Consider the following 23370-nt stretch of genomic DNA (forward strand, 5'->3'; position numbering starts at 1 on the left):
CAAAAATTGACCATATATTAGGACATAAAGACTTCAAATTCAAATGCAGAAAGGCAGAAATAGTAAATGCATCCTTTTCAGATCATGATGCAATGAAAATTACATTTAATAAAAAGCCAGGGGAAAATAGGCCAAAAAAATAATTAGAAACTAAAAAAATCTCATCCTAAAGAAAGGGGATTGGGTGAAACAGCAAATCATAGACACAATAATTTCACCCACAAAAATGACAATAATGAGACGTCATACCAAAATTTGTGGGATAGAGCCAAGGCAATAATAAGGGGAAATTTTATATCTCTAGAGGCTTACTTGCATAAAATAGAGAAAGAGAAAATCAATGAATTAGGCTTACAACTAAAAAAGCTAGAAAAAGAGCAAATTAAAAATCTCCAATGAAACAATAAACTTGAAATTCTAAAACTAAAAGAAATCAATAAAATTGAAAGTAAAAAAAAAAAAAAACTACTGAATTAATAAATAAAACTAAGAATTAGTTTCATGAAAAAACCAACAAAATAGATAAATCCTTGGTATATTTAATTAGAAAAAGTAAAACCAAATTGTTAGTCTTAAAAATGAAAAGTGAGAAATTTCCACTAATGAAGAGGAAATTAGAGCAATAATTAGGAGTTACTTTGCCCAACTTTATGCCAATAAATTGGATAACCAAAGTGAACTAGAGGAATACCTACAAAAATATGGATTGCCCAGAATAACAGAGGAGGAAGTAAATAGCTTAAATAGTCCTATTTCAGAAAAAGAAATAGAACAAGCTTTTAATCAACTCCTTAAGAAAAAATCCTCAAGATGAGATAAGTTTACACGAGAATTCTACTAAACAATTAACTCCAATACTATATAAACTATTTTTTAAAAATAGGGAAAGGAGTCCTACCAAATTCCTTTTATGATACAGACATGGTACTGATACCTAACCAGACAGGACAAAAACAGAGAAAGAAAATTATAGACCAATCTCCCTAATGAATATTGATGCAAAAATCTTAAATAAAATATTACCAAATTGAGTGCAGAAAATCATCCTCAGGATAATATACCATGATCAAGTAGGATTTATACCTGGAATGCAGGGCTGGTTCAATATTAGGAAAACTATTAGCACAATTGACTATATCAATAATCAAATTAACAAAAAAAATGATTATCTCAATAGATACAGAAAAGGCATTTGATAAAATCCAATATATTCTTATTAAAAACATTAAAGAATATAGGAATACATGGATTTTTCCTTAAAGTGGTAATCTATTTAAAAACCATTAGTAAACATATGTAATGGAGATAAACTGGAACCATTCCCAATGAGATCAGGAGTTAAACAAGGTTGCCCACTATCACCATTACTATTCAGTATTGTATTAGAAATGCTAACTTCGGCAATAAGAGATAAAAAAGAAATTAAAGGAATTCGAGTAGGTAATGAGAAAACCAAATTATCACTTTTTGCAGATGATATGATGGTAGACTTAGAAAACCCCAGAGATTCTACTAAGCAGCTATTAGAAATAATCCACAACTTTAGCAAAGTTGCAGGATCCAAAATAAATCAGCAGCATTTTTATATATCACTAACAAAATCCAATAGCAAGAGATACAAAGAGAAATTCCATTTAAAATAACTGTTAATAGTATAAAATATTTGGGAATCTATCTGTCAAGGGAAAGTCAGGAACTATATGTGCAAAATTACAAAACACTTTCCACACAAATAAAGTCAGATCTAAACAATTGGAATAATATTAAGTGGTCTTGGATAGATTGAGCAAATATAATAAAGATGACAATACTACCTAAACTAATCTATTTATTTAGTGCTATACCAATCAGACTCCCAAGAAACTATTTTAATGACCTAGAAAAAATAACAACAAGATTCATCTGGAAGAACAAAAAATCAAGAATTCCAACGGAACTAATGAAAAAAAAAATCAAATGAAGGTGGTCTAGCTGTACCTGATCTAAAACTATATTATAAGGCAGTGATCGCCAAAACTATTTGGTATTGGCTAAGAAATAGACTAGTTATTAGTGGAATAGGTTAGGTTCACAGGACAAAATAGTCAATAGCTATAGCAATCCAGTATTTGACAAACCCAAAGACCCCAGCTTTGGGGATAAGAATTCATTATTTGATAAAAATTGCTGGGAAAATTAGAAATTAGTATGGCAGAAATTAGGTATTGACCCATACTTAACACTGTACACCAAGATAAGATCAAAATGGGTTCATGTTCTAGGCATAAAGAATGAAATTATAAATAAATTAGAAGAACATAGGATAGTTTACCTCTCAGACCTGTGGAGGAGGAAGGAATTTGTGACCAAAGAAGAACTAGAGGTCATTATTGATCACAAAATAGAAAATTTAGATTATATTAAGTTAAAAAGCTTTTGTATAAATAAAACTAATGTGGACAGGATTAGAAGGGAAACAATAAAATGGGAAAACATTTTTACAGCTAAAGGTTCTGAGAAAAACCTCATCTCCAAAATATATAGAGATTTGACTCAAATTTATAAGAAATCAAGCCATTCTCCAATTGATAAATGGTCAAAGGATATGAACTGAAAATTCTCAGATGAAGAAATTGAAACTATTTCTACTGATATGAAAAGGTGTTCCAAATCATTTTTGATCAAAGAAATGCAAATCTCAGAGTTGTCTGAGATACCACCACCTAGCTGTCAGATTGGCTAAGATGACAGAAAAAGATAATGATGAATGTTGGAGGGGATGTGGGAAAATTGGGACAATGATGCATTTGGAGATCAACTTGGAAGTATACTCAAAAATTTATCAAACTGTGCCTTCCCTTTGATCCAGCAGTGTTATTATTGGGCTTATATCCCAAAGAGATATTAAAGAAGGCAAAGGGACTTGTATGTGCAAAAATGTTTGTGGCAGCCTTTGTTGTAGTGGCTAGAAACTGGAAATTGAAGGGATGCCCACCAATTGGAGAATGGCTGAATAAATTATGATATATGAATGTTATGGAATATTATTGTTCTATAAGAAATGACCAGCAGGATGAATACAGAGAGGCTTGGAGTGACATACATGAAGTGATGCTAAATGAAATGAGCAGAACCAGGAGATCATTATACACTTTAACAGCAATACTATATGATGATCAATTCAGATGGATGTGGTTCTCTTTAACAAAGAGATCCAAACAGTTCCAATTGATCTGTAATGAACAGAATCAGCTAAACCCAGAGGAAGAACAGTGGGAAATGAGTATGGACCACAACATAACATTTTCACTCTTTCCGTTATTGTTTGCTTGCATTTTTGTTTTCTCTTCTCAGCAAACAAAGAATACATAGCAAAAGTCAGACAAAGGTTCAGAGCAAGACAGACAAGCAAGACAACTTTGAAATGGGATGAATTGAGTTTATATGTTAAAAACAAATAGATAATTAAAATTTTCTGATCTCAAGAAGAAACGTCTCAGTCTTAAGATATCTTTTTTCTTTTTTTTAAGATATCATTTTTCTTTAAAAGAAATAACAATGAAACAATGTTTGAGCATAAGCAGATTCTGTCATTTAAAAACAAGTTTAATATTCTGAAGTTCTTAATGTCTTACAAAGAAATCCTTTTTTTTTTTAGAATCACATTTTATTAAACTGTGGCATTTGTTGGTATTTATATTGCTGCAATAATGCTTATATACTGCATTCCTTTAATATCTTAATTTGTTGTGGTTTTATTATTTGACAATTCTGTGATACCTTAATGATTTGTTTTCAGAGTTCCAAAATGTCATGACCAACTTACAAATACAGAGAATTTTTTTTTTTCCTAACAAGAGTAAGTCCAATCTAGAGCCAAAAGGCTGGTCCCAAGGCATTTCACTAGAATTATAACAATAGAATATATACCCTCTTACTAGTTCTGTGCTCATCTAGCTTATTTATTTCCTTCTTCACAGAAGAGTTTTCTGAATAGCTGGACCTCATTTGGTAATACCTTATCCTTTGTGAAAAATCTCATTTTTGTATCTTTTAATATGAAGCATGTGTTTTGGCTTACACCAAGCTAGTAGTAATTTTTTAGGGATTTAAAAATTTTCCATTTGTGAAATATGACACTTAGATAAACACAAATTTACATGTAACAACAAAAGAAATATGCTAACATCATGATAGATTATTGCCTGCTGATGAATTTTTGGTATACTACCACACTTTATATAAATAAAATCATTTATGTGAAATATATGCATGCATAAATATATATATATTAAAATGAGTATGTATATGTATATTTGTGCATGTATACATGCATTTTGTATTATGTAACATAGTATGCACATAATATAATACATAATATTTACATTGCAAATTATGCATATAATTTTGTGTTTGATATATAAAATTTGTCTAAATATATTTATGATGTGTATGAAATTGAAAGTTTAAGGGACTTGTTCATAGCTACACAGCTGGCCAATGTTCTATCCACTGCACCACCTATAGACTATTTATTAATCTCTTACATAGTTCTTTCCAGACACTCTGGCAAATTGGCAATACAGGCACAAGCAAATATGCTAATCTTTACTCTCATGAAGCTTGCTTTACATTATAATGAAAGAAGACAACAAATGAAAGAAAGCTAGAAAGGAAAGGAGTAGAAAAAATAAACACTGAAGTATTAAATTTATACTAAAAAAAAGTTGAAAGAATATCAAGTTACATTCTTGTACAAAAGTACAATAATACAAAAGTAAAATAATAAACATCTTAAAAGCTTAGGAATCATGATAAAGATTGTGAGATGAATGTGAAACTGAAAGAAAACAATCTTACAAAACATATAAAAGTTTCAAGTGAAATGTAACAGAATCAGGGAAGATAAAGAAGTAAAGTCTAAAAAGTGAGCTAACCACAAAATCAGGAACAGACTTTGAGTCCATTTCCAAGGAAGTCTTATAAAAAAAATATAGGAAAATATTGTGGAGGAAAGAAGCACAAAGTATTGGTGATTTGAGTTTGTCTCATGTGAGAAATCAATCCAAAACCAAATTCCATTATCAGGACTCTTCTTTGTCTGTACAACTAGTGAAACAAGTATGGGAGAAACAACAAAAAGAGAAAGTGGGGAAAAAGTAGAAGGCTAATAAGACATACCAAGCTCTAAACAACAGCCAAGCAGAATCAATAAATGTAGAATGTAGTAAATAATTGGCAATTGTGAACAAATTACAGAAAAGGGTGAAACTTTCTTAGTAGTATGCTAGGAAGGAATTAAGGTCTGTTAATCCTGAACATAAAGCCTGAATTAAATTGGTTATTTTTAATGAGATAAGGGTTAATCAGAAAAGTATCAAATTTTATTTAGATGGGGGTGAGTGCTATTTCATTATTTGTTTTAATTTTGGTCTATTTGTATATCATATACATATTTTTTGAAATACAAAGTTGTTCATATTTTTAATGATGTTCTTTTGATGATTTTTATTTTTATAAATTATGAAATGAAATTCATGATAATCTCTCTCACACTCTTTTAACTAGATTTAAATGGTTAACCTTCCAACGTGGACTAGTGCCTCAAACTCACTTATCTAGCAGGCCAAAAAAAAGGCTAAGGTTACAAACTGAAATTGCCATGCCAGTGCTATCAAACTGAAATAGAAAAAGATATCTGAGGGCAGCATATTTAAGAAACCCCAAGTTAACATCTGTCTTTCATTGTATTTTTATTTATTTTGTTAAATATTTCCTAATTACTTTTTAATCTGTTCTAAAATGGTGGCAGTTTACCATTTTGGTAATGGGAAGAAAGAAACAGAAAAGGAATAAGCATTTACATAGTGCCTACTGTGCTACACTGTGCTAAGTGCTTTTTACAAATATTATCTCATTTGGACCTCTGTACAACCCTTTGAAGTAAGGGCTATTATTAGCCCCATTTTGCTGGTGAAGAAATTGAAATTCAGTGGTTAAATGACTTGCCTAAAGACACATAACTAATAAGTATTTGAGGTAGAATTTAAACTCAGCAATCTAGCTATCACACCACCAGATGCCTAATGGAGATGTTTATACATGTGGAAGGTGACAATAATTGACATGTATCTAGTATTTTGGGGTTAACAAAGCACTTCACTTGCATAATCACCTTTATTCTTCATAATTCTATCTTCATAAGGTACTATAGGCATTAATACATATGGGAAAACTGAGAATCAAGAAATTTATGCCATTATTGTCTCTTAAGCTACTGAGATCTAGAGAATGTATCTCTGTGTGATACTTCTAAAAAAAATTTTTTTTTCTTCTGATAGAAAAAGTAAAGTATCAGTATTAAATATTGCTTTTTAATTGATCAATCTGATTTAATTTTTCATTTTATATTTGCTGTGCAAATGACAAATTGTAATATTGTGTTAATTTCTCCCAGGTGTCATTCTCTATATTCTCCTGGTCGGGTACCCTCCTTTCTGGGATGAAGACCAACATAGACTCTACCAGCAGATCAAGGCTGGGGCATATGATGTATGTAATCAAGTTAATTAAAACAGCTAATTATAGGTTGGTTTCTATTTAACAGCAGTTTAGATATTCCTTCTTTTATTTCATTTTTGCCTTTTTTTTCCTTGAGGTAATTGGGGTTAAGTGACTTGCCCAGGGTCACACAGCTAGCATTTTTGCTATTTTTGAATTTAATAATAACTGTAGTGGTGAATTACAAGAAAGTCCTATTAGTATTTCTCTCCTTTGTTCAGAAAAAAAATTTGTTATAAAATTAGAAATGCATTATCAGTTATTTTGCTATATTTTTTTTAAACTCAGTGTCCCATATAACTAAAAACAGTCATGTTCTAAAATCCAGAAGAAAGAATTGGTTGCTCCTGACTGTGAAAACTCTAGCTCTTGACTCATTTAAAATTACATTTTAGTTGAAAGATAATATTTCATGTAGATTTTTAAAGGTAAATTATTTTTTCCAGTCACATAATTTTGGATTATATCTAATTATTACCTAGTTATCCTAATCTGGTACCTAACCATATCCTAATAACCATTGCCTAACCATCTGAATTTACTGGAGAGTCTGAAATTCCGTAATTTGATTTTTGAGTCTGACAAAATCCCACTAATATCCAATAATAAAGTAGCTACACTTAAATTAATTTGAATTAGAAAACCCAAATATAGGGTAATATATATCAAATATTACTAAGAATTTGCACACACACACACACACACACACACACACATACACACACATCCATCCATTAAATTATAACTTCCTTAAGAAACGACACAATTTTTCATTTTGTCTCTATATCCCCTCTTCAGTATCTTGCATAAAGAAGATATTTAATTATTATATATTCTGAGAATTTATATCCTTCTGAACTCTGTTTCAGTGGTTATCCTTTGACAAATACTTCTCTAAGAAGTGGCTTTCAGATTCATGATCAGTTTTGTATAGTCTTGCCTCATTTTAAGTATTAGCCTAAAGACTTAAAAGAGTACATTAGGAATGCCTTCCATACCTTCCAGATTTGGTGGTCTTGTCTCCTTTTTCAACAGAAAAATTTAACAACAGCAATATCTTTATTTATCTTTCCTGTGCAGCACACTCTGGTGTGTGGTTGAGGGTGGAAACATTTCCAAGTGTGTTATGAAAATCCTGTAGTAATTTCAATTAACTTTTCTACATTTCTCCTTTGGAACACAGTTATATTCATTTTGCTCTAGGTAGCTATGTAACATGAAAACTTGCTTGTTTTGGTTAAGAAGTTAAGCTTTCTTCTATTTGGCAAGAGTAGTAAATATAAGAGGTTTGAAAGAGTAAGAAGTAAATGATGTACATCCAAAATTCTCTTGTCATGAAAGTATATAGTTTTTGTTGAGTGCATTATGATATGTTAGGAAATAAAGAACCAACTTCTACCCAAGGAATAAGTATTACATCTCTGCCAATAGCCATTTGTACATGCACATTGGAAATAAATTGCTTCTTGAAGAATATATTGACTCTATAGGCTACAGAAAGAAAAATGAATACCCTGAAAGAAGTAATTTCTCAGTTATATTACAGAAGCCTAAATTAATATTTATATAAAAGAAATAAATGCTGGAAAGGGAGGTTGGAGTTCTAGTTCTCCTAATCTCAATAAACTAGATTCTGTTATACTATATAATAAGAAATAATATAGTTTCTTTACATATGCATATGAGAGCTAAATATTTCATTTGTCTTATTATATATTACTTTAAATTGAGATTTGTGATGTAAAATTATCTTCTCATTACCTTATATAATGTATCATTTAACTGCTGAAAATCAGCTTCTAGAATCAAAGATAGAATGCACTATCCTTTATGAGATTTACATAGTAGAATAGGTCAGTGGGTTTTTTTTTTCTCTAGTTATTATTTTTTTATTAATGGTTAACGTATCAAAGCATATTTGGTCATATGATATATTATATCATAGTGATATCATATCATATCATATCATAGTGAAAGTAGACAATAAAGTGACTTACTAATGCATCATCATATTGAGAGTATAAGGATAGTCATTTTGAAAATTCAGGGAATAGGGGACTTGTGGCCTAGATGGCGGAAAGGAGGCACACAGCTGTGTAAGCTCCGCGTTTTCTCTCAGAATCCATTTCATTACAAGCCTCTGAATTAATGCTTGACTGAAAAAAATCCTACAAATAGTTACAAAGAGAAGACATCCTTGAGATTCACCAGGAAAGGTCTGTTTTTGCTCCAGGGCGGGGATGGGTTTAGATCAGGCTCAGGCTGAGGGCAGGCAGCAGGCAGCTAGAGCGCCAGCAGGCAGCTCACAGCCAAGCAGACCAGAGGGGGGTGGGGTGTGATCTCAGCCATCTCTGTGGGGGGGGGAGCTTTGCTACAGGATTGGATACTTTGCTCTGGCAGCAAGTCAGTAGCCCAGCAGAAAAGCTAAAAACATTGGGGTGGGGGGTGGGGGGGGTGGAGGGGGAGGGGCGGAGGAGGGGTGAAGAACACAACCCCAAACAGCTGGAGTCTCTTGGGACCTGGCCACCCCTCCCCCACACGCTCTCGGAGTTTCAGAGCGCAGGTGCAGCACAGTCCTGCTAGTGCCTCACTGCTGCCCCCGCAGTCTGTAGAGGAAACTCGGTAACACCATCCAGCCCCTCCCCAAAAAAAGCAGACTCCATTTAGGGTTTTTGGGGTTTTTTTCTTTGCTAGTTTGTCTTTGATTCTTCTATGACAAAATGAGCAAAAAATTGAAAAGGACCTTAACCCTTGACAGCTTCTCTATAGATAGAGAGCAGACTCTAAACCCTGAGGAGACTAAAAACAGACTGTCTCCAGGTGAATCCCCAAAGGAGGAGATCATCTGTTCCTCAGCACAGATGAATCTCATAGAAGAAATTAAAAAGGCTCTCACAAGAAAGCTAGAAGAAAAATGGGAAAACGAAAGGGAAGCTTGGCAAGAGAGTCTGGATAAGTCATCCCACTCATTTAAAGATAGAGTGGATAAAGAAATCAAATCCTTGAAAAATAGGAGTAATGAACTGGAAACAGAAAATAGCTCTCTAAAAAATAAAATTGGCGAAATGGGAAAAAATTCATAGAACAAAACAACTCACTTAAAAACTCAATTGGACAATTAAGAAAAGATATAAAAAAAGTGAGTGAAGAAAATACTTCATTGAAAATCAGAATCGAACATATGGAATTGAATGCTCGAGGAGACAACAAGAATCAGTCAAGCAAAACTAAAAAAAAAACAAATAATGGGGAAAAAATGTCAAATACCTTCTTGGGAAAAACAAAATACCTGGAAAATAGATCTAAGAGAGAATCTGAGAATTATTGGACTCCCTGAAAAATATGATGAAAAGAGCCTGGACACTATTTTCCAGGAAATTATCAAAGAGAACTGCTCAGAAGTTATAGAACCAGAGGGTAAAATAGAAATAGAAAGAATTCATCGATCACCTACTGAAAGGGACCCTAAAATCAAAACACCAAGAACTATACTGGGCAAATGCCAGAACCCTCAGACGAAGGAAAAATTACTGCAAGCTGCTAGAAAAAATCAATTCAGATATAGAGGAGCCTCAATAAGAATTATTCAAGACCTAGCAGGGTCCACATTAAAGGATCGAAGGGCCGGAATATGGTATTCCAAAAGGCTAAGGAATTTGGTATGCAACCAAAAGTAATTTACCCAGCTAGAATGAGCATCTTTTTCCAGGGAAGATGGACATTCAATGAAATAAGCGAATTTCACCTATTTTTGATGAAAAAAACAGAACTTAACAAAAAGTTTGATCTACAAATATAGAACTCAAGAGAAACCTAAAAAGGTAAAAAGAAATCTTGGGAACTATATTTCTTCTATAAAGATGTATAAAGAATACATGTATACCTTGTTCTAGAAACTAGATGTGGAAAGGACATTGTACCAGAAAAAGGGTAAAATGGGGGTACTACATCTTATGAAGAGGCAAAGGAAACCTATTATATCTGAGAGAAAGAATGGAGGGGGATGAATATAGTGGGTATCTTACTGCCTTCAGAATTGGCTTTAAGAGAAAAATTTTAGACATATTCAATTTATGGTGAAACTTCTCCCACCTCATTGAAAAGTGAGAAGGAAAAAGTGAAAAGGGAAGGAATAAACTAAATGGAAGGGTATATGGAAACTGTGACGGAAAGGAGTAACATAGGGAGAGGAACTCTAAGGCATGGGGAGGGATACTAAAAAGGGAGAACTGTGAGAAGCAAGTGCTGCTCACAAGCTTAATACTGGGTAGGAGGGTAAGGGAGAAAGAAGGGAGAAAAGCATAGATAGGGGTTAACAAGATGGCAAGCAATACAGAATTGGTCATTTTAACCATAAATGTGAACGGGGTAACCTCCCCCATAAAGAGGAAGCGGTTAGCAGAATGGATTAAAAGCCAGAAACCTACAATATGTTGTTTACAGGAAGCACACCTGAAGCAGGGAGATACATGCAGGTTAAAGGTAAAAGGTTGGAGCAAAATCTACTATGCTTCAGGTGAATCAAAAAAGCAGGGGTAGCCATCCTGATCTCAGATCAAGCTAAAGCAAAAATTGATCTAATTAAAAGAGATAAGGAAGGGCACTATATCTTGCTAAAGAGTAGCATAGATAATAAAGCAATATCAATATTAAACATATATGCGCCAAGTGGTGTAGCATCTAAATTCTTCAAAGAGAAATTAAGAGAGCTGCAAGAAGAAATAGATAGCAAAACTATAATAGTGGGAGATCTCAACCTTGCACTCTCAGAATTAGATAACTCAAACCACAAAATAAATAAGAAAGAAGTCAAAGGGGTAAATAGAATACTAGAAAAATTAGATATGATATATCTCTGGAGAAAATGTAATGGAGACAGAAAGGAGTACACTTTCTTTTCAGCAGTTCATGGAATCTATACAAAAATTGACCATATATTAGGACATAAAAACCTCAAACTCAAATGCAGTAAGACAGAAATAGTAAATGCATCCTTTTCAGACCATGATGCAATGAAAATTATATTCAACAAAAAGCCAGGGGGAAGTAGACCAAAAAATAATTGGAAACTAAATAATCTCATACTAAAGAATGATAGGGTGAAACAGCAAATCATAGACACAATTAATAATGAGACATCATACCAAAATGTATGGGATGCAGCCAAAGCGGTAATAAGGGGAAATTTCATATCTCTAGAGGCCTATTTGTATAAAATAGAGAAAGAGAAGGTCAATGAATTGGGCTTGTAACTAAAAATGCTAGAAAAGGAACAAATTTAAAACCCCCAGTCAAACACTAAACTTGAAATTCTAAAAATAAAAGGAGAGATGAATAAAATTGAAAGTAAAAAAAAACTATTGAATTAATTAATAAAACTAAGAATTGGTTCTATGAAAAAAACAACAAAATAGACAAACCCTTAGTAAATCTGATTTAAAAAAGGAAAGAGGAAAATCAAATTGTTAGTCTTAAAAATGAAAAGGGAGAACTCGCCACTAACAAAGAGGAAATTAGAGCAATAACTAGGAGTTACTTTGCCCAACTTTATGCCAATACATTCGACAACTTAAATGAAATAGAAGAATACCTCCAAAAATATAGCTTGCCCAAACTAACAGAGGAAGAAGTAAATATCCTAAACAGTCCCATCTCAGAAAAAGAAATGGAACAAGCTATTAACCAACTCCCTAAGAAAAAATCCCCACGACCAGATGGATTTACATGTGAATTCTACCAAACATTTAAAGAACAATTAACTCCAATACTAAATAAACTATTTGAAAAAATAGGGATTGAAAGAGTCCTACCAAACTCTTTTTACAATACAGACATGGTACTGATACTATGGTATCAGGTAGGTTGAAAACAGAAAAAGAAAATTATAGACCAATCTCCTTAATGAATATTGATGCTAAAATCTTAAATAAAATGTTAGCAAAAAGATTACAGAAAATCACCCCCAGGATAATACACTATGACCAAGTAGGATTTATGCCAGGAATGCAGGGCTGGTTCAATATTAGGAAAACTATTAGCATAATTGACTGCATCAATAATCAACCAAACAAAAATCATATGATCATCTCAATAGATGCAGAAAAAGCATTTGATAAAATCCAACATCCATTCCTAATAAAAACACTTGAGAGCATAGGAATAAATGGACTTTTCCTTAAAATAGTCAGGAGTATCTATTTAAAACCATCAGTAAGCATCATATGCAATGGGGGAAAACTGGAACCTTTCCCAGTAAGTTCTGAAGTGAAGCAAGGTTGCCCACTATCACCATTATTATTCAATATTGTATTAGAAACACTAGCCTCTGCAATAAGAGTCGAGAAAGAGATTAAAGGAATTAGAGTAGGCAATGAGGAAACCAAACTATCACTCTTTGCAGATGATATGATGGTATACCTAGAGAACCCCAGAGATTCTACTAAAAAGCTATTAGAAATAATTCATAATTTTAGGAAAGTAGCAGGATACAAAATAAATCCCCATAAATCCTAAGCATTTTTATATATCCCCAACAAAATCCAACAGCAAGAGATACAAAGAGAAATTCCATTCAAAATAACTGTTGACAGCATAAAATATTTGGGAATCTATCTACCAAAGGAAAGTCAGGAATTATATGAGCAAAATTACAAAAAACTTTCCATACAAATAAAGTCAGACTTAGATGATTGGAAAAATATTAAGTGCTCTTGGATAGACCGAGCAAATATAATAAAGATGACAATACTCCCTAAACTAATCTATTTATTTAGTGCAAGAAAATATTTTAATGATCTAGAAAAAATAACAACAAAATTCATATGGAACAATAAAAGGTCGAGAATCTCAAGGGAATTAATGAAAAAAAATTAAATGAAGGTGGCCTAGCTGTACCTGATCTAAAATTATATTATAAAGCAGCAGTCACCAAAACCATTAGGTATTGGCTAAGAAATAGATTAATTAATCAATGGAATAGGTTAGGTTCATAAGACAGAATAGTCAACTATTGCAATCTAGTGTTTGACAAACCCAAAGATCCTAACTTTTGGGATAAGAATTCATTATTTGATAAAAACTGCTGGGATAACTGGAAATTAGTATGGCAGAAATTAGGCATGGACCCACACTTAACATCGTACACCAAGATATAATCAAAATGGGTCCATGATCTAGGCATAAAGAACGAGATTATAAATAAATTAGAGGAACATAGGATAGTTTATCTCTCAGACTCTGTGGAGGAGAAAGAAATTTGTGACCAAAGATGAACTAGAGATCATTACTGATCACAAAATAGAAAATTTTGATTATATCAAATTAAAAAGCCTTTGAAGAAACAAAACTAATGCAAACAAAATTAGAAGGGAAGCAACAAACTGGGAAAACATCTTCACAGTTAAAAGTTCTGATAAAGGCCTCATTTCCAAAATATATAGAGAATTGACTCAAATTTATAAGAAATCAAGCCATTCTCCAATTGATAAATGGTCAAAGGATATGAACAGACAATTTTCAGATGATGAAATTGAAATTATTACCACTCATATGAAAGAGTGTTCCAAATCACTATTGATCAGAGAAATGCAAATTAAGACAACTCTGAGATACCACTATACACCTGTCAGATTGGCTAAGATGACAGGAAAAAATAATGATGAATGTTGGAGGGGATGCGGGAAAGCTGGGACACTAATACATTGTTGGTGGAGCTGTGAACGAATCCAACCATTCTGGAGAGCAATCTGGAATTATGTCCAAAAAGTTATCAGACTGTGCATACCCTTTGATCCAGCAGTGCTACTACTGGGCTTATACCCCAAAGAGATACTAAAGAAGGCAAAGGGACCTAAATGTGCCAAAATGTTTGTGGCAGGCCTGTTTGTAGTGGCTAGAAACTGGAAAATGAATGGATGCCCATCAATTGGAGAATGGTTGAGTAAATTATGGTATATAAATGTTATGGAATATTATTGTTCTGTAAGAAATGACCGGCAGGATGAATACAGAGAGGCTTAGAGAGACTTACATGAACTGATGCTAAGTGAAATGAGCAGAAACAGGAGATCATTATATACTTCAACAGCGATACTGTATGAGGATGTAATCTGATGGAAGTGGATTTCTTTGACAAAGAGATCTACCTCAGTTCCAACTGATCAATGATGGACAGAAGCAGCTACACCCAAAGAAAGAACACTGGGAAATGAATGTAAACTATTTGCATTTTTGTTTTTCTTCCCAGGTTATTTTTACTTCTGAATCCAATTCTCCCTGTGCAAAAAGAGAACTGTTCGGTTCTGCAAACATATATTGTATCTAGGATATACTGCAACATATTTAACATATATAGGACTGCTTGCCATCTAGGGGAGAGGGTGGAGGGATGGAGGGGAAAAATCAGAACAGAAGCGAGTGCAAGGGATAATGTTGTAAAAAAATTACCCTGGCATGGGTTCTGTCAATAAAAAGTTATTATAAAATTAAATAAAATTTTTTAAAAAAGAATCTTTTAAACTTAAAAAAAAAGAAAAGAAAAGAAAAGAAAATTCAGGGAATAGTAGAATGAGAGGTAACAAGAGACTCAGCCATTTTCTAAAAGAAGCAATGAAAGTGCCAAAATGGAACAAAAACAACTACAAACCTTAAATCAAAAAATTTTAAAATTACTTAAATGTGATAAAATAAAATTTCTTCCATAATAGGTTAAAAGAAACAATAAAAGTATAGTAAAATATCAGTAGTAGGGCAAGAAAATGAAACTCCGTGATTAGGGAATATGCATAAATAATAAAAATACAACAACAGAATTGTTTCATTGGCAGTGAATTATTTCATTATAAATAGGCTTAGAGGTAAAACACTGAAAGCAGAATTTCAAAGCCAGAAAACTACTTATATAAACAATATTTGGAAACAATACAGACAAAAAATTTCTGGCAGAGAGATTAAGAACTTTGCTAAAACTATAAGAAGAAAAAAAAATAATCTTTTCAATGAAAAATCCTTAGAAATATTAAAAATTAGTGACAACTTGCAAAGAGAATTCACAGGATACCAGGAAAAACTTCCACACTTAATTCATCCAATCACATCACTATATTTCTTCAGGGATACAATGACAAGGATATAATCTTACAAAAAGCTAAAGAAAAAGGCAATACTTATCAAAAATAGCAATTTCAATTTCATAAGATTTTTTCCACAAAAATGAAAACTAATAGATAAATCTGGAATATAATTAAGGAACTTAATTCCAAAAGCATTCTTCTAGAAAAGCTAAATATTCTCTTGCAAAAGATTGACATTTAACTGTCAAGATAATATTTTTCTCAGTAGTATTTTATTTTTCAAAACACATGTAAAAATAGTTTTCAACATTCATTTCTTCAGAATTCTATGTTCCTTTTCCTCTCTCCTTTCACTTCCCCTCTCCCCAGGCAATCTGATATAAGTTAAATATGTATAGTTCTTCTAAATATATTTTCAATTTGTCATATTGTGCAACAAAAATCAAATCAAAAAGGAAAAAATATCATGAGAAAGAAAAAGCAAACAAATGCACAAAAAGGTGAAAATATGATGTTTTGATCCACATTCAGTTTCCATAGTTCTCTATCTGGATGTGGATGTACTTTTACTGAGAAGAGCCAACTCTTATATAATTGATCATCATGTAAAATATCAAGATAACATTATGCAGGTTACAGAGAAAAGGCACAAGTGCATAACAGCTTTTGAATCTTACAGTATACAAGAACAGAAGAACTTAAGGTTGAAAGATGTAGGGAAGGGCACAGGCATAGATTATCAATTTAGTTACGGGATTCAACCAGCATTACTTGGTCAAATTGAGACTTATTTCATGCTATTACAAAAACAGAGTTCAAAACAAAACAAAACAAAAAAATTAATGCTATTTTAGTTAACTACTTGAATGATCTAGTTAAGTGTGAAAGGAAAAGGGGATAAAAAGAACATTTGATAACTGAAAAAAAATTATGACCAATGCATGTAACAGAAAGAAAAGAAAGCCAAAGAGATACAATTGTATTGTGTAGTTGTTAAAGTTAAAAGACATTTTAGCAAAATGTAATTTGAAATTATGTTTATATGCTTGACCTTTTAAAATTTTACCTTTGTTTGGATACTTTTTTGTCAGTGCTTGAAAATAATAGAAGTTTTTTTAATGATAAGGGGAAAAAATGACTACTTTTTATATTAGATTAGCTTCCCAAAAAAGCGTCAAAAAAACCTCTTCAGCTTAAAGCAGCCTCATATATTTGGTAACTGGCATGCAGCAAAGATTGCTATCAACTATTTTTGACTGCACCATGACTTTCTCAATCATTTTGTGTGAAGGTAAAGAAAAGAAATTTGGAGTATCAATCCAAGAAAAATGAACTAAATATAGAGTTTAGACAAAAGTAAGAATTAATTTTATGTCAGATTATGTCAGATTAACTATTGAAATGGGTTAGTAATGAATTTTTGAAGTTTGATTTTATTTAAGTTACTCTCTCGTAGATTTTTGAAAGTTTGAAGATTCACTATATTCCTTATATGAATAAGATAAGATTATTAGCTTATCTCTGTTGTGTTGTTGTACATTGCTTCTCAGAAAACTACTACATAATATCATTTTAAGGCAAAACAGTGTTTCAAGATATAGGACTTTCAAGTTATTTTCTAGTTTGGGGAATTTTGTCATATCTATCCCATGCTGACTGCTTCATCAGTTATTCTATTCTTCCATATATGTGTATATATCTGTGAGTATGTAAATTAACTTCACAGAGTATCAATTTGTTCAATTTGTTATCCTTTCTATTGAATTCAGTCATATGATTTCTCTTTTTGCAAATTTATATTTTTTAAGTTTCCATCACCAGAGTGGGACACTGTGACTCCTGAAGCCAAAGATCTTATCAATAAAATGCTTACTATCAATCCTGCCAAACGCATCACCGCATCGGAGGCACTGAAACATCCATGGATCTGTGTAAGTTATGATTTTTTAAACCATCAACATTGGCAAAGCCAGCCAGATATACCATCCTCCAATATCAGTCACACATTCAGACAAATTTGTTTATGTATGCCTCATTTTAAATAAGTTATTTTAAATCTTCAGAACTTAGAGGGACTTTAATAGTCATTAAATTTAATTCCCTCATTTTGTAGATATCTGGCACTCTTGCATTTGGACTTGAATGTTATGACTCTTACTTAACCACTCTGTGTCTTAGTTTCTTCTTGTGTGAAATGGAGACAATAATAATTAATTTATAGAATGGTTGTGAGGATCAAATAAGTTAACGTATAGCTTTGTAAACCTTACCATGCTATATAAATGCTAACTAGTATTATCCCTTTATTATTTGTTTGCATATTTAGAAATTAGCTCTTTCTTGCCCAAGTACAAAGCCAGTTCAGATCCTATAGGTCATTAGCCTAGGAGCTCTAACCTTGTCTTGAGGTATCCCCAGATTGGTTAAGGACTTGCTATGGACACCATGGCATCTTTTACTCCCTGCAGCTCAGAATATCCAACCTTAAGAGTTCTATTAGAACTTGCCCTAGCAGCAAGAATTTTAAGTACAGGAAATAATGCTTGGCTAAAAACTCTTTTTTGAAGTTCTTCCTATAAATTTTTATATTTTTGAAAAACTAAACTATACATAGAAAAAATAAAAATCATCATAATGTTAGGATATAAATAATAGTTTTGTTGAGGGTTTATTTTAAATACTTAAGTAATTTATAATTAGATTCCTTTAAGTTGACAATATAGGTAAAAAGAATACAACATGTCATATACCATATAAAGATTAAAATCATTGTAATCTTTTTCCCCAGCAACGTTCTACTGTTGCTTCTATGATGCACAGACAGGAAACTGTAGATTGCTTGAAGAAATTCAATGCCAGAAGAAAGCTGAAGGTAAGAAAATTTAAATTTTTGAGAGAATACATTTTTTCCAGGCACATTTAATAGAGTAACAACTTGAAGGAGATTAATTTCATTAAAAAAAAAAAACATTTTTCTGGAAATATTTAATGACTGATGTATGTCACTTGGTGAAGAATAGAAATTTGTATCACTGTTTTATCTTCTTCTGGATCAGAGCAAGTGGAATATTCATTTGATGTTTAATGTGAAGAGCAGAAAGAGACAGATATATACAGAGAGAGAGAGAGAAAGTGAAGAGCTGGTTGGATCTTTGTATTCATTTCAAAAAAGTCTCTACTGTGTTTTAAGAACAACTGTTTTCCATGATAATCTGGAAATACATATAAGGACATGGTGATAGACTCATATGTGTGACTTTTGTAACAAAGCCCAAACAAAAATAAAGTTAGGAAAAGACTTGAATGCCTTTTTGCTACTGGAGAATTTACCTGTGTTTGGCTATATCAAGTCAGAGATCTATCTACAGATAAAATTCTTAACTATGCATGCTTGCTTCCTTAACAGGGTGCTATTCTCACAACTATGCTGGCTACAAGAAATTTTTCAGGTATGTGTGTGTGACCTGATTTTCTTATATACACCTTGGCTTCTTAGAATGTCATATTTTGGGTTTTTAAGTCATGTAACAATGGATAGAATTATTTTAATCTTACCATACTTTAGGGGGAAAAAAAGATAATTTCCTTGGTTCTCTTTTTTCCTATATGTATATTATTTTCTCAAACTAACTTTTGGAATAAGACTATGAAATGGTTTTTTTTTTTCATTTTTTTGTTATATCCTTCTGATTATTAGTTGTGAAGATTAAAATCTCCTCTCCCATTTTGACAGTCTGCTTTCTTGATTAAGACTTTGCAAAAAAAGAAAGAAAGGAAGGAAGGAAGGGAGAGAGAGAGAGAGAGAGAGAGAGAGAGAGAGAGAGAGAGAGGAGAGAGAAGAAGAGAAGAGAAAGAAAGAAAGAAAGAAAGAAAGAAAGAAAGAAAGAAAGAAAGAAAGAAAGAAAGAAAGAAAGAAAGAAAGAAAGAAAGAAAAGAAGGAAGGAAGGAAGGAAGGAAGGAAGGAAGGAAGGAAGGAAAGAAGAAAGAGAAAGAAAGGAAGAGAGGAAGAAAAAAAGACTACAATAGAACAAATGCCGTATTATTTCCCTTTCATTTGATTTTTTAATCATGAATATATATATATATATATATATGAAAACCTTCCCAAGGCTTCCTTCACAGTTTTCAACACTGTTTCAAATGATTTGTTTGAATAACAAATACTACAATGAGAAAGGCAACTGAGTTTTATCTGTTGTATATATTTTGTTCTTTTAATTTTGGTATTTTAAATCTGTTTCTATCTGTTGTTGGATTCCCCATTTTATATATTAGGTATTTAACAAAATTGACATTTATGTGAGGGAGTTTAGTTGTTCCCTTCCCTTTATTTATTTATTTTTTTTTACAAATTATGTAATAAATATTGTAATCAGTTGTAAAAATAGGCTAATATTTTGTTGTTTTACATTTTATGGTGTTCTAGAAAAGAAATTATGGTAATGACTATTTTTTAAATATATATCATTAGCATGAAAATTATATATAGGCACATCTATGTGCCCACATATGATGACCACATATTTTAAAATCAGCCAGGGTCAGGAATTCAGGTTAAGGAAAAATCCTTAATCTTTATTCTTTGCGGAGATGAAGAGGAAATGGCGATGCGAAGAGAGAGCAATCGCGACAGGAACCCAGTGAGCAGAGCCTCTGCCTCTCTCACTCCACCCACAAAATCGTTTCTATGTCATCTCCTATACAACACATCAACTTGCACAAAGAGTGGGCGGGGCCATTCTTTCTCCAAGCATATATTAATAGAGTATTGTCCAATTGCTATTTAGCCTCACATGCTTGGGACCTCAGTGCAACGACTCAAGAGCTTCAGCCCATTACATCTCCCACTTTCTTTTGTTTTAGAACCCAGGTGTACACGCCATCCCTGACCTCTCAGGGAGGTGAGAGCCCCCAAGGGGAGGTGATCACACCCTCCCTGACTTCTCAGGAGAGGAGGTGAAAACACCAAAAGGGAGGTGATCATGTCCCCTCTGACTTCTCAGGAAGGGAGATGAAAGCACTAAGAAGGAGATGATCGTGCCCTCCCTGACATCTCAGGAAGGACCAAAAGGGGAAAAGCACCAAAGGGAAGTGAGCATTACTAGCGGGTTTCTGGGCTGAAGGGTCTTATTAGAAACTGGTATGCACAAACCCATCAGCATGGGAGGTATTACACAAGCACATAGCAATAATGTAGAGACTATTAGTGATGACTCTCCCCACAGTCAGTGCAGGCTCCATGTGGTGTAACAAACATGAACTGTACATGCAAATAGCAGTATAACAAACACTATAAATCAACATGGTGTTGTAAAAGATTGCCAGAAGTCCTAGAAGGAGGGTATATAAATAACAATTACACATATGTGTTCTTCAGCAGCCAAGAGATAGTCCAAAACCAATCTATTGTCCATTGCTTCACATGTCAGGGAATCCAATGATCCCCCCAAGTTTTTGAAGTCCTGCAACAGTCCTTTTATGTGTTAGGGAATCCAATGATTCCAGCAGATTTTGAAGTCCTGCAACAGTCTTATCATTTCTCAAAAAATCCAATGATTCCTGAGGGCTTTCAAGTCCTACAACAGTCTTATGTCTCAGAGAATCCAATGATTCCTGAGGGTTTTCAAGTCCAACAATTTTCTATGTCCATAAGTCAAATGCCATAACTGCCATGCTCTTTCAGTGGTGGGCACAATCAGCAACGGAACCAGCTGATGTTTCTTGGGTCTTCTCCTTCGTTTCAAGGGTCTGCTCCATCTCTCTGCTATGGACAAGGTGAATATGGCTCATTGGCACCCATCTGATTCCTTCTCCACCTGTAGAGATACAAGCAAACCCTCTCCCCCAAGCAGTTAACCTATCTGGTCTCTTCCATTCACCACTCTCTGAGTCTCTCCACACCACCTGGGAATTATCTAATGAAAATGGAGTTGCTTACACTGGACACTGCCCTTCCAGTGGGTTATAAGACCTGTCTGCCGGAGCCAGTGCATCTTTGTCAAAAATCAAGAAGTTCATAGTATAAAGGGCTAGATTTAGAAGTTCTCTAGGGCTACCTGTGGCTCCCCCTTTCCTTTGTTTTTAGAGGAACGTCTTAATGTCTTTTTCTCCTCTCTACTATTGCCTGTCCTTGAGGATTAAAAGGTATGCCAGTGGTGTGTAAAATCTTATACTGTTCACAAAAATGTACAAAATGTTTAGAAGTATATGCAGGTCCATTATCTGTTTTTATTGCTTGTGGCACACCTGTAATTGCAAATGCTTGAATAAGGAATTCAGTGACCACTTGGGCTGTCTCTTTTGCTGCTGGTATTGCAAAAGTGAATCCTGAAAAGGTGTCTACCACAACGTGGATACAAGACAGGCAACCAAAAGAGTTATAATGGGTCACATCCATTTGCCAAATTTCATTGGGTCTCAAACCCCGAGGGTTCTTCCCTGGCAGCAGTGTAGGAGTGTGGAAAGGAAGGCAAGCTGTACAGGCTTTTACGATGCTTCTAGCTTCCTCTCTTGTTATTCCAAATTGCATATGTAAAGCTTGAGCAGCCTGATGATATTTAGATTGAGATTCCTGGACTTCTTGAAATAAAGGAGTATTGACCAATATCGTTAGAAGGCTATCTGCCTTTGAATTGCCATCAAAAATTGGACCTGGAAGTCCACTATGAGAATGGACATGCAAAATATAAATCTTACCTGGATGCTTTCTCACTTGCTCTTGAAGTTTCTTAAAGAGCTGATATATATTAGAGGCTACAAATTTTATTTGGGCTGTGGCAATTCTTTGTACCACACCTACTGAATAGGCCAAATCAGATATTATATTTATATCTCCTGGATAATAAGTAAGAGCTAGAATGATTGCTTACAATTCATTCTGCTGTGGACTGAAAAAGAGTTCTGACTACTCTATAGTTAAGTGATGAGAGTATACAGCACAAATATTATGTTTGGATGCATCTGTAAAGATGGTTGGTCCTTTAAGAGGAACTTTAGAAAACTTTTCTTCAAGAGTCCATCGCCAATTATGTAATAGTCTGGTTATCTTTAATGGAGACCCATATGTAAAATTTGGAGCCGTGGATAATAAAATTTACCACTCTGGGATGGTCTCACAGCACACATTAATTTGTGTATTAGTATAAAAGATGTATATCTTGTCAGGTCTTGTCCCAGATAATTGTACTGCTCACTTAATAGCCTTTAATAAAATTCTAGCCACAAGCACTGGGTAAGGAGTAAGGCTTTGTTCTGGTTGTGCTGAGAGGTTCACCCATTCTATCACACTGTCTCCTTGATGAAGGACTGCTATGGGTGCCTCTTGTGTAGCAAAAACTGATATTTCCAAGAGTTTTTGAGTGACTCTTTCAACCACATTGGATAAAGCCAGTTCAACTTCTCTCAAAGCCTCTTGAGCTTCTTTTGTAAGCTGGTGTGGTGAGTTTAAAGCCCTGTCTCCCCTTAAAATATCATATAATGGTTGCAATTGATAGGTAGTCGAGCCTAACACTGGTCGCATCCATTGGCTATCTCCTATCAATTTCTGAAACTCATTTAAGATGTTTAGCTTCTTTGTTCTTAAGGACAGTTTTTGTACTGTAAAGCACCTTAGGATATACTTCATATCCTAAATATAGAAAAGGAGCATGTCTTTGAATTTTTTTTGGAGCTATGTACAATTTGTAATTCCTTAGTGTTTCTATGGTCTTTTGTAGACATGCTTCTAACATTTGTTCCTCAGGTGCACATCCCAATATAT

The 23370-nt window shown here is 33.3% G+C and overlaps 1 protein-coding gene across 5 annotated transcripts in view; it reads left to right on the forward strand.

Annotated features, from left to right (window-relative positions):
• Window positions 1-23370, forward strand: part of CAMK2D (calcium/calmodulin dependent protein kinase II delta) — a 422764-nt gene that overhangs the window by 345298 nt on the left and 54096 nt on the right. For all 5 annotated transcript variants that reach the window (XM_051965934.1, XM_051965936.1, XM_051965935.1 and 2 more), the window contains 4 exons: window positions 6437-6531; window positions 17420-17542; window positions 18400-18483; window positions 19018-19060. In XM_051965934.1, the coding sequence (XP_051821894.1) occupies window positions 6437-6531; window positions 17420-17542; window positions 18400-18483; window positions 19018-19060 (345 nt within the window). The remainder of the gene's footprint in view (window positions 1-6436; window positions 6532-17419; window positions 17543-18399; window positions 18484-19017; window positions 19061-23370) is intronic.

This window comes from Antechinus flavipes, chromosome 6 (assembly GCF_016432865.1).
Source record: "Antechinus flavipes isolate AdamAnt ecotype Samford, QLD, Australia chromosome 6, AdamAnt_v2, whole genome shotgun sequence".
NCBI lineage: Eukaryota > Metazoa > Chordata > Mammalia > Dasyuromorphia > Dasyuridae > Antechinus > Antechinus flavipes.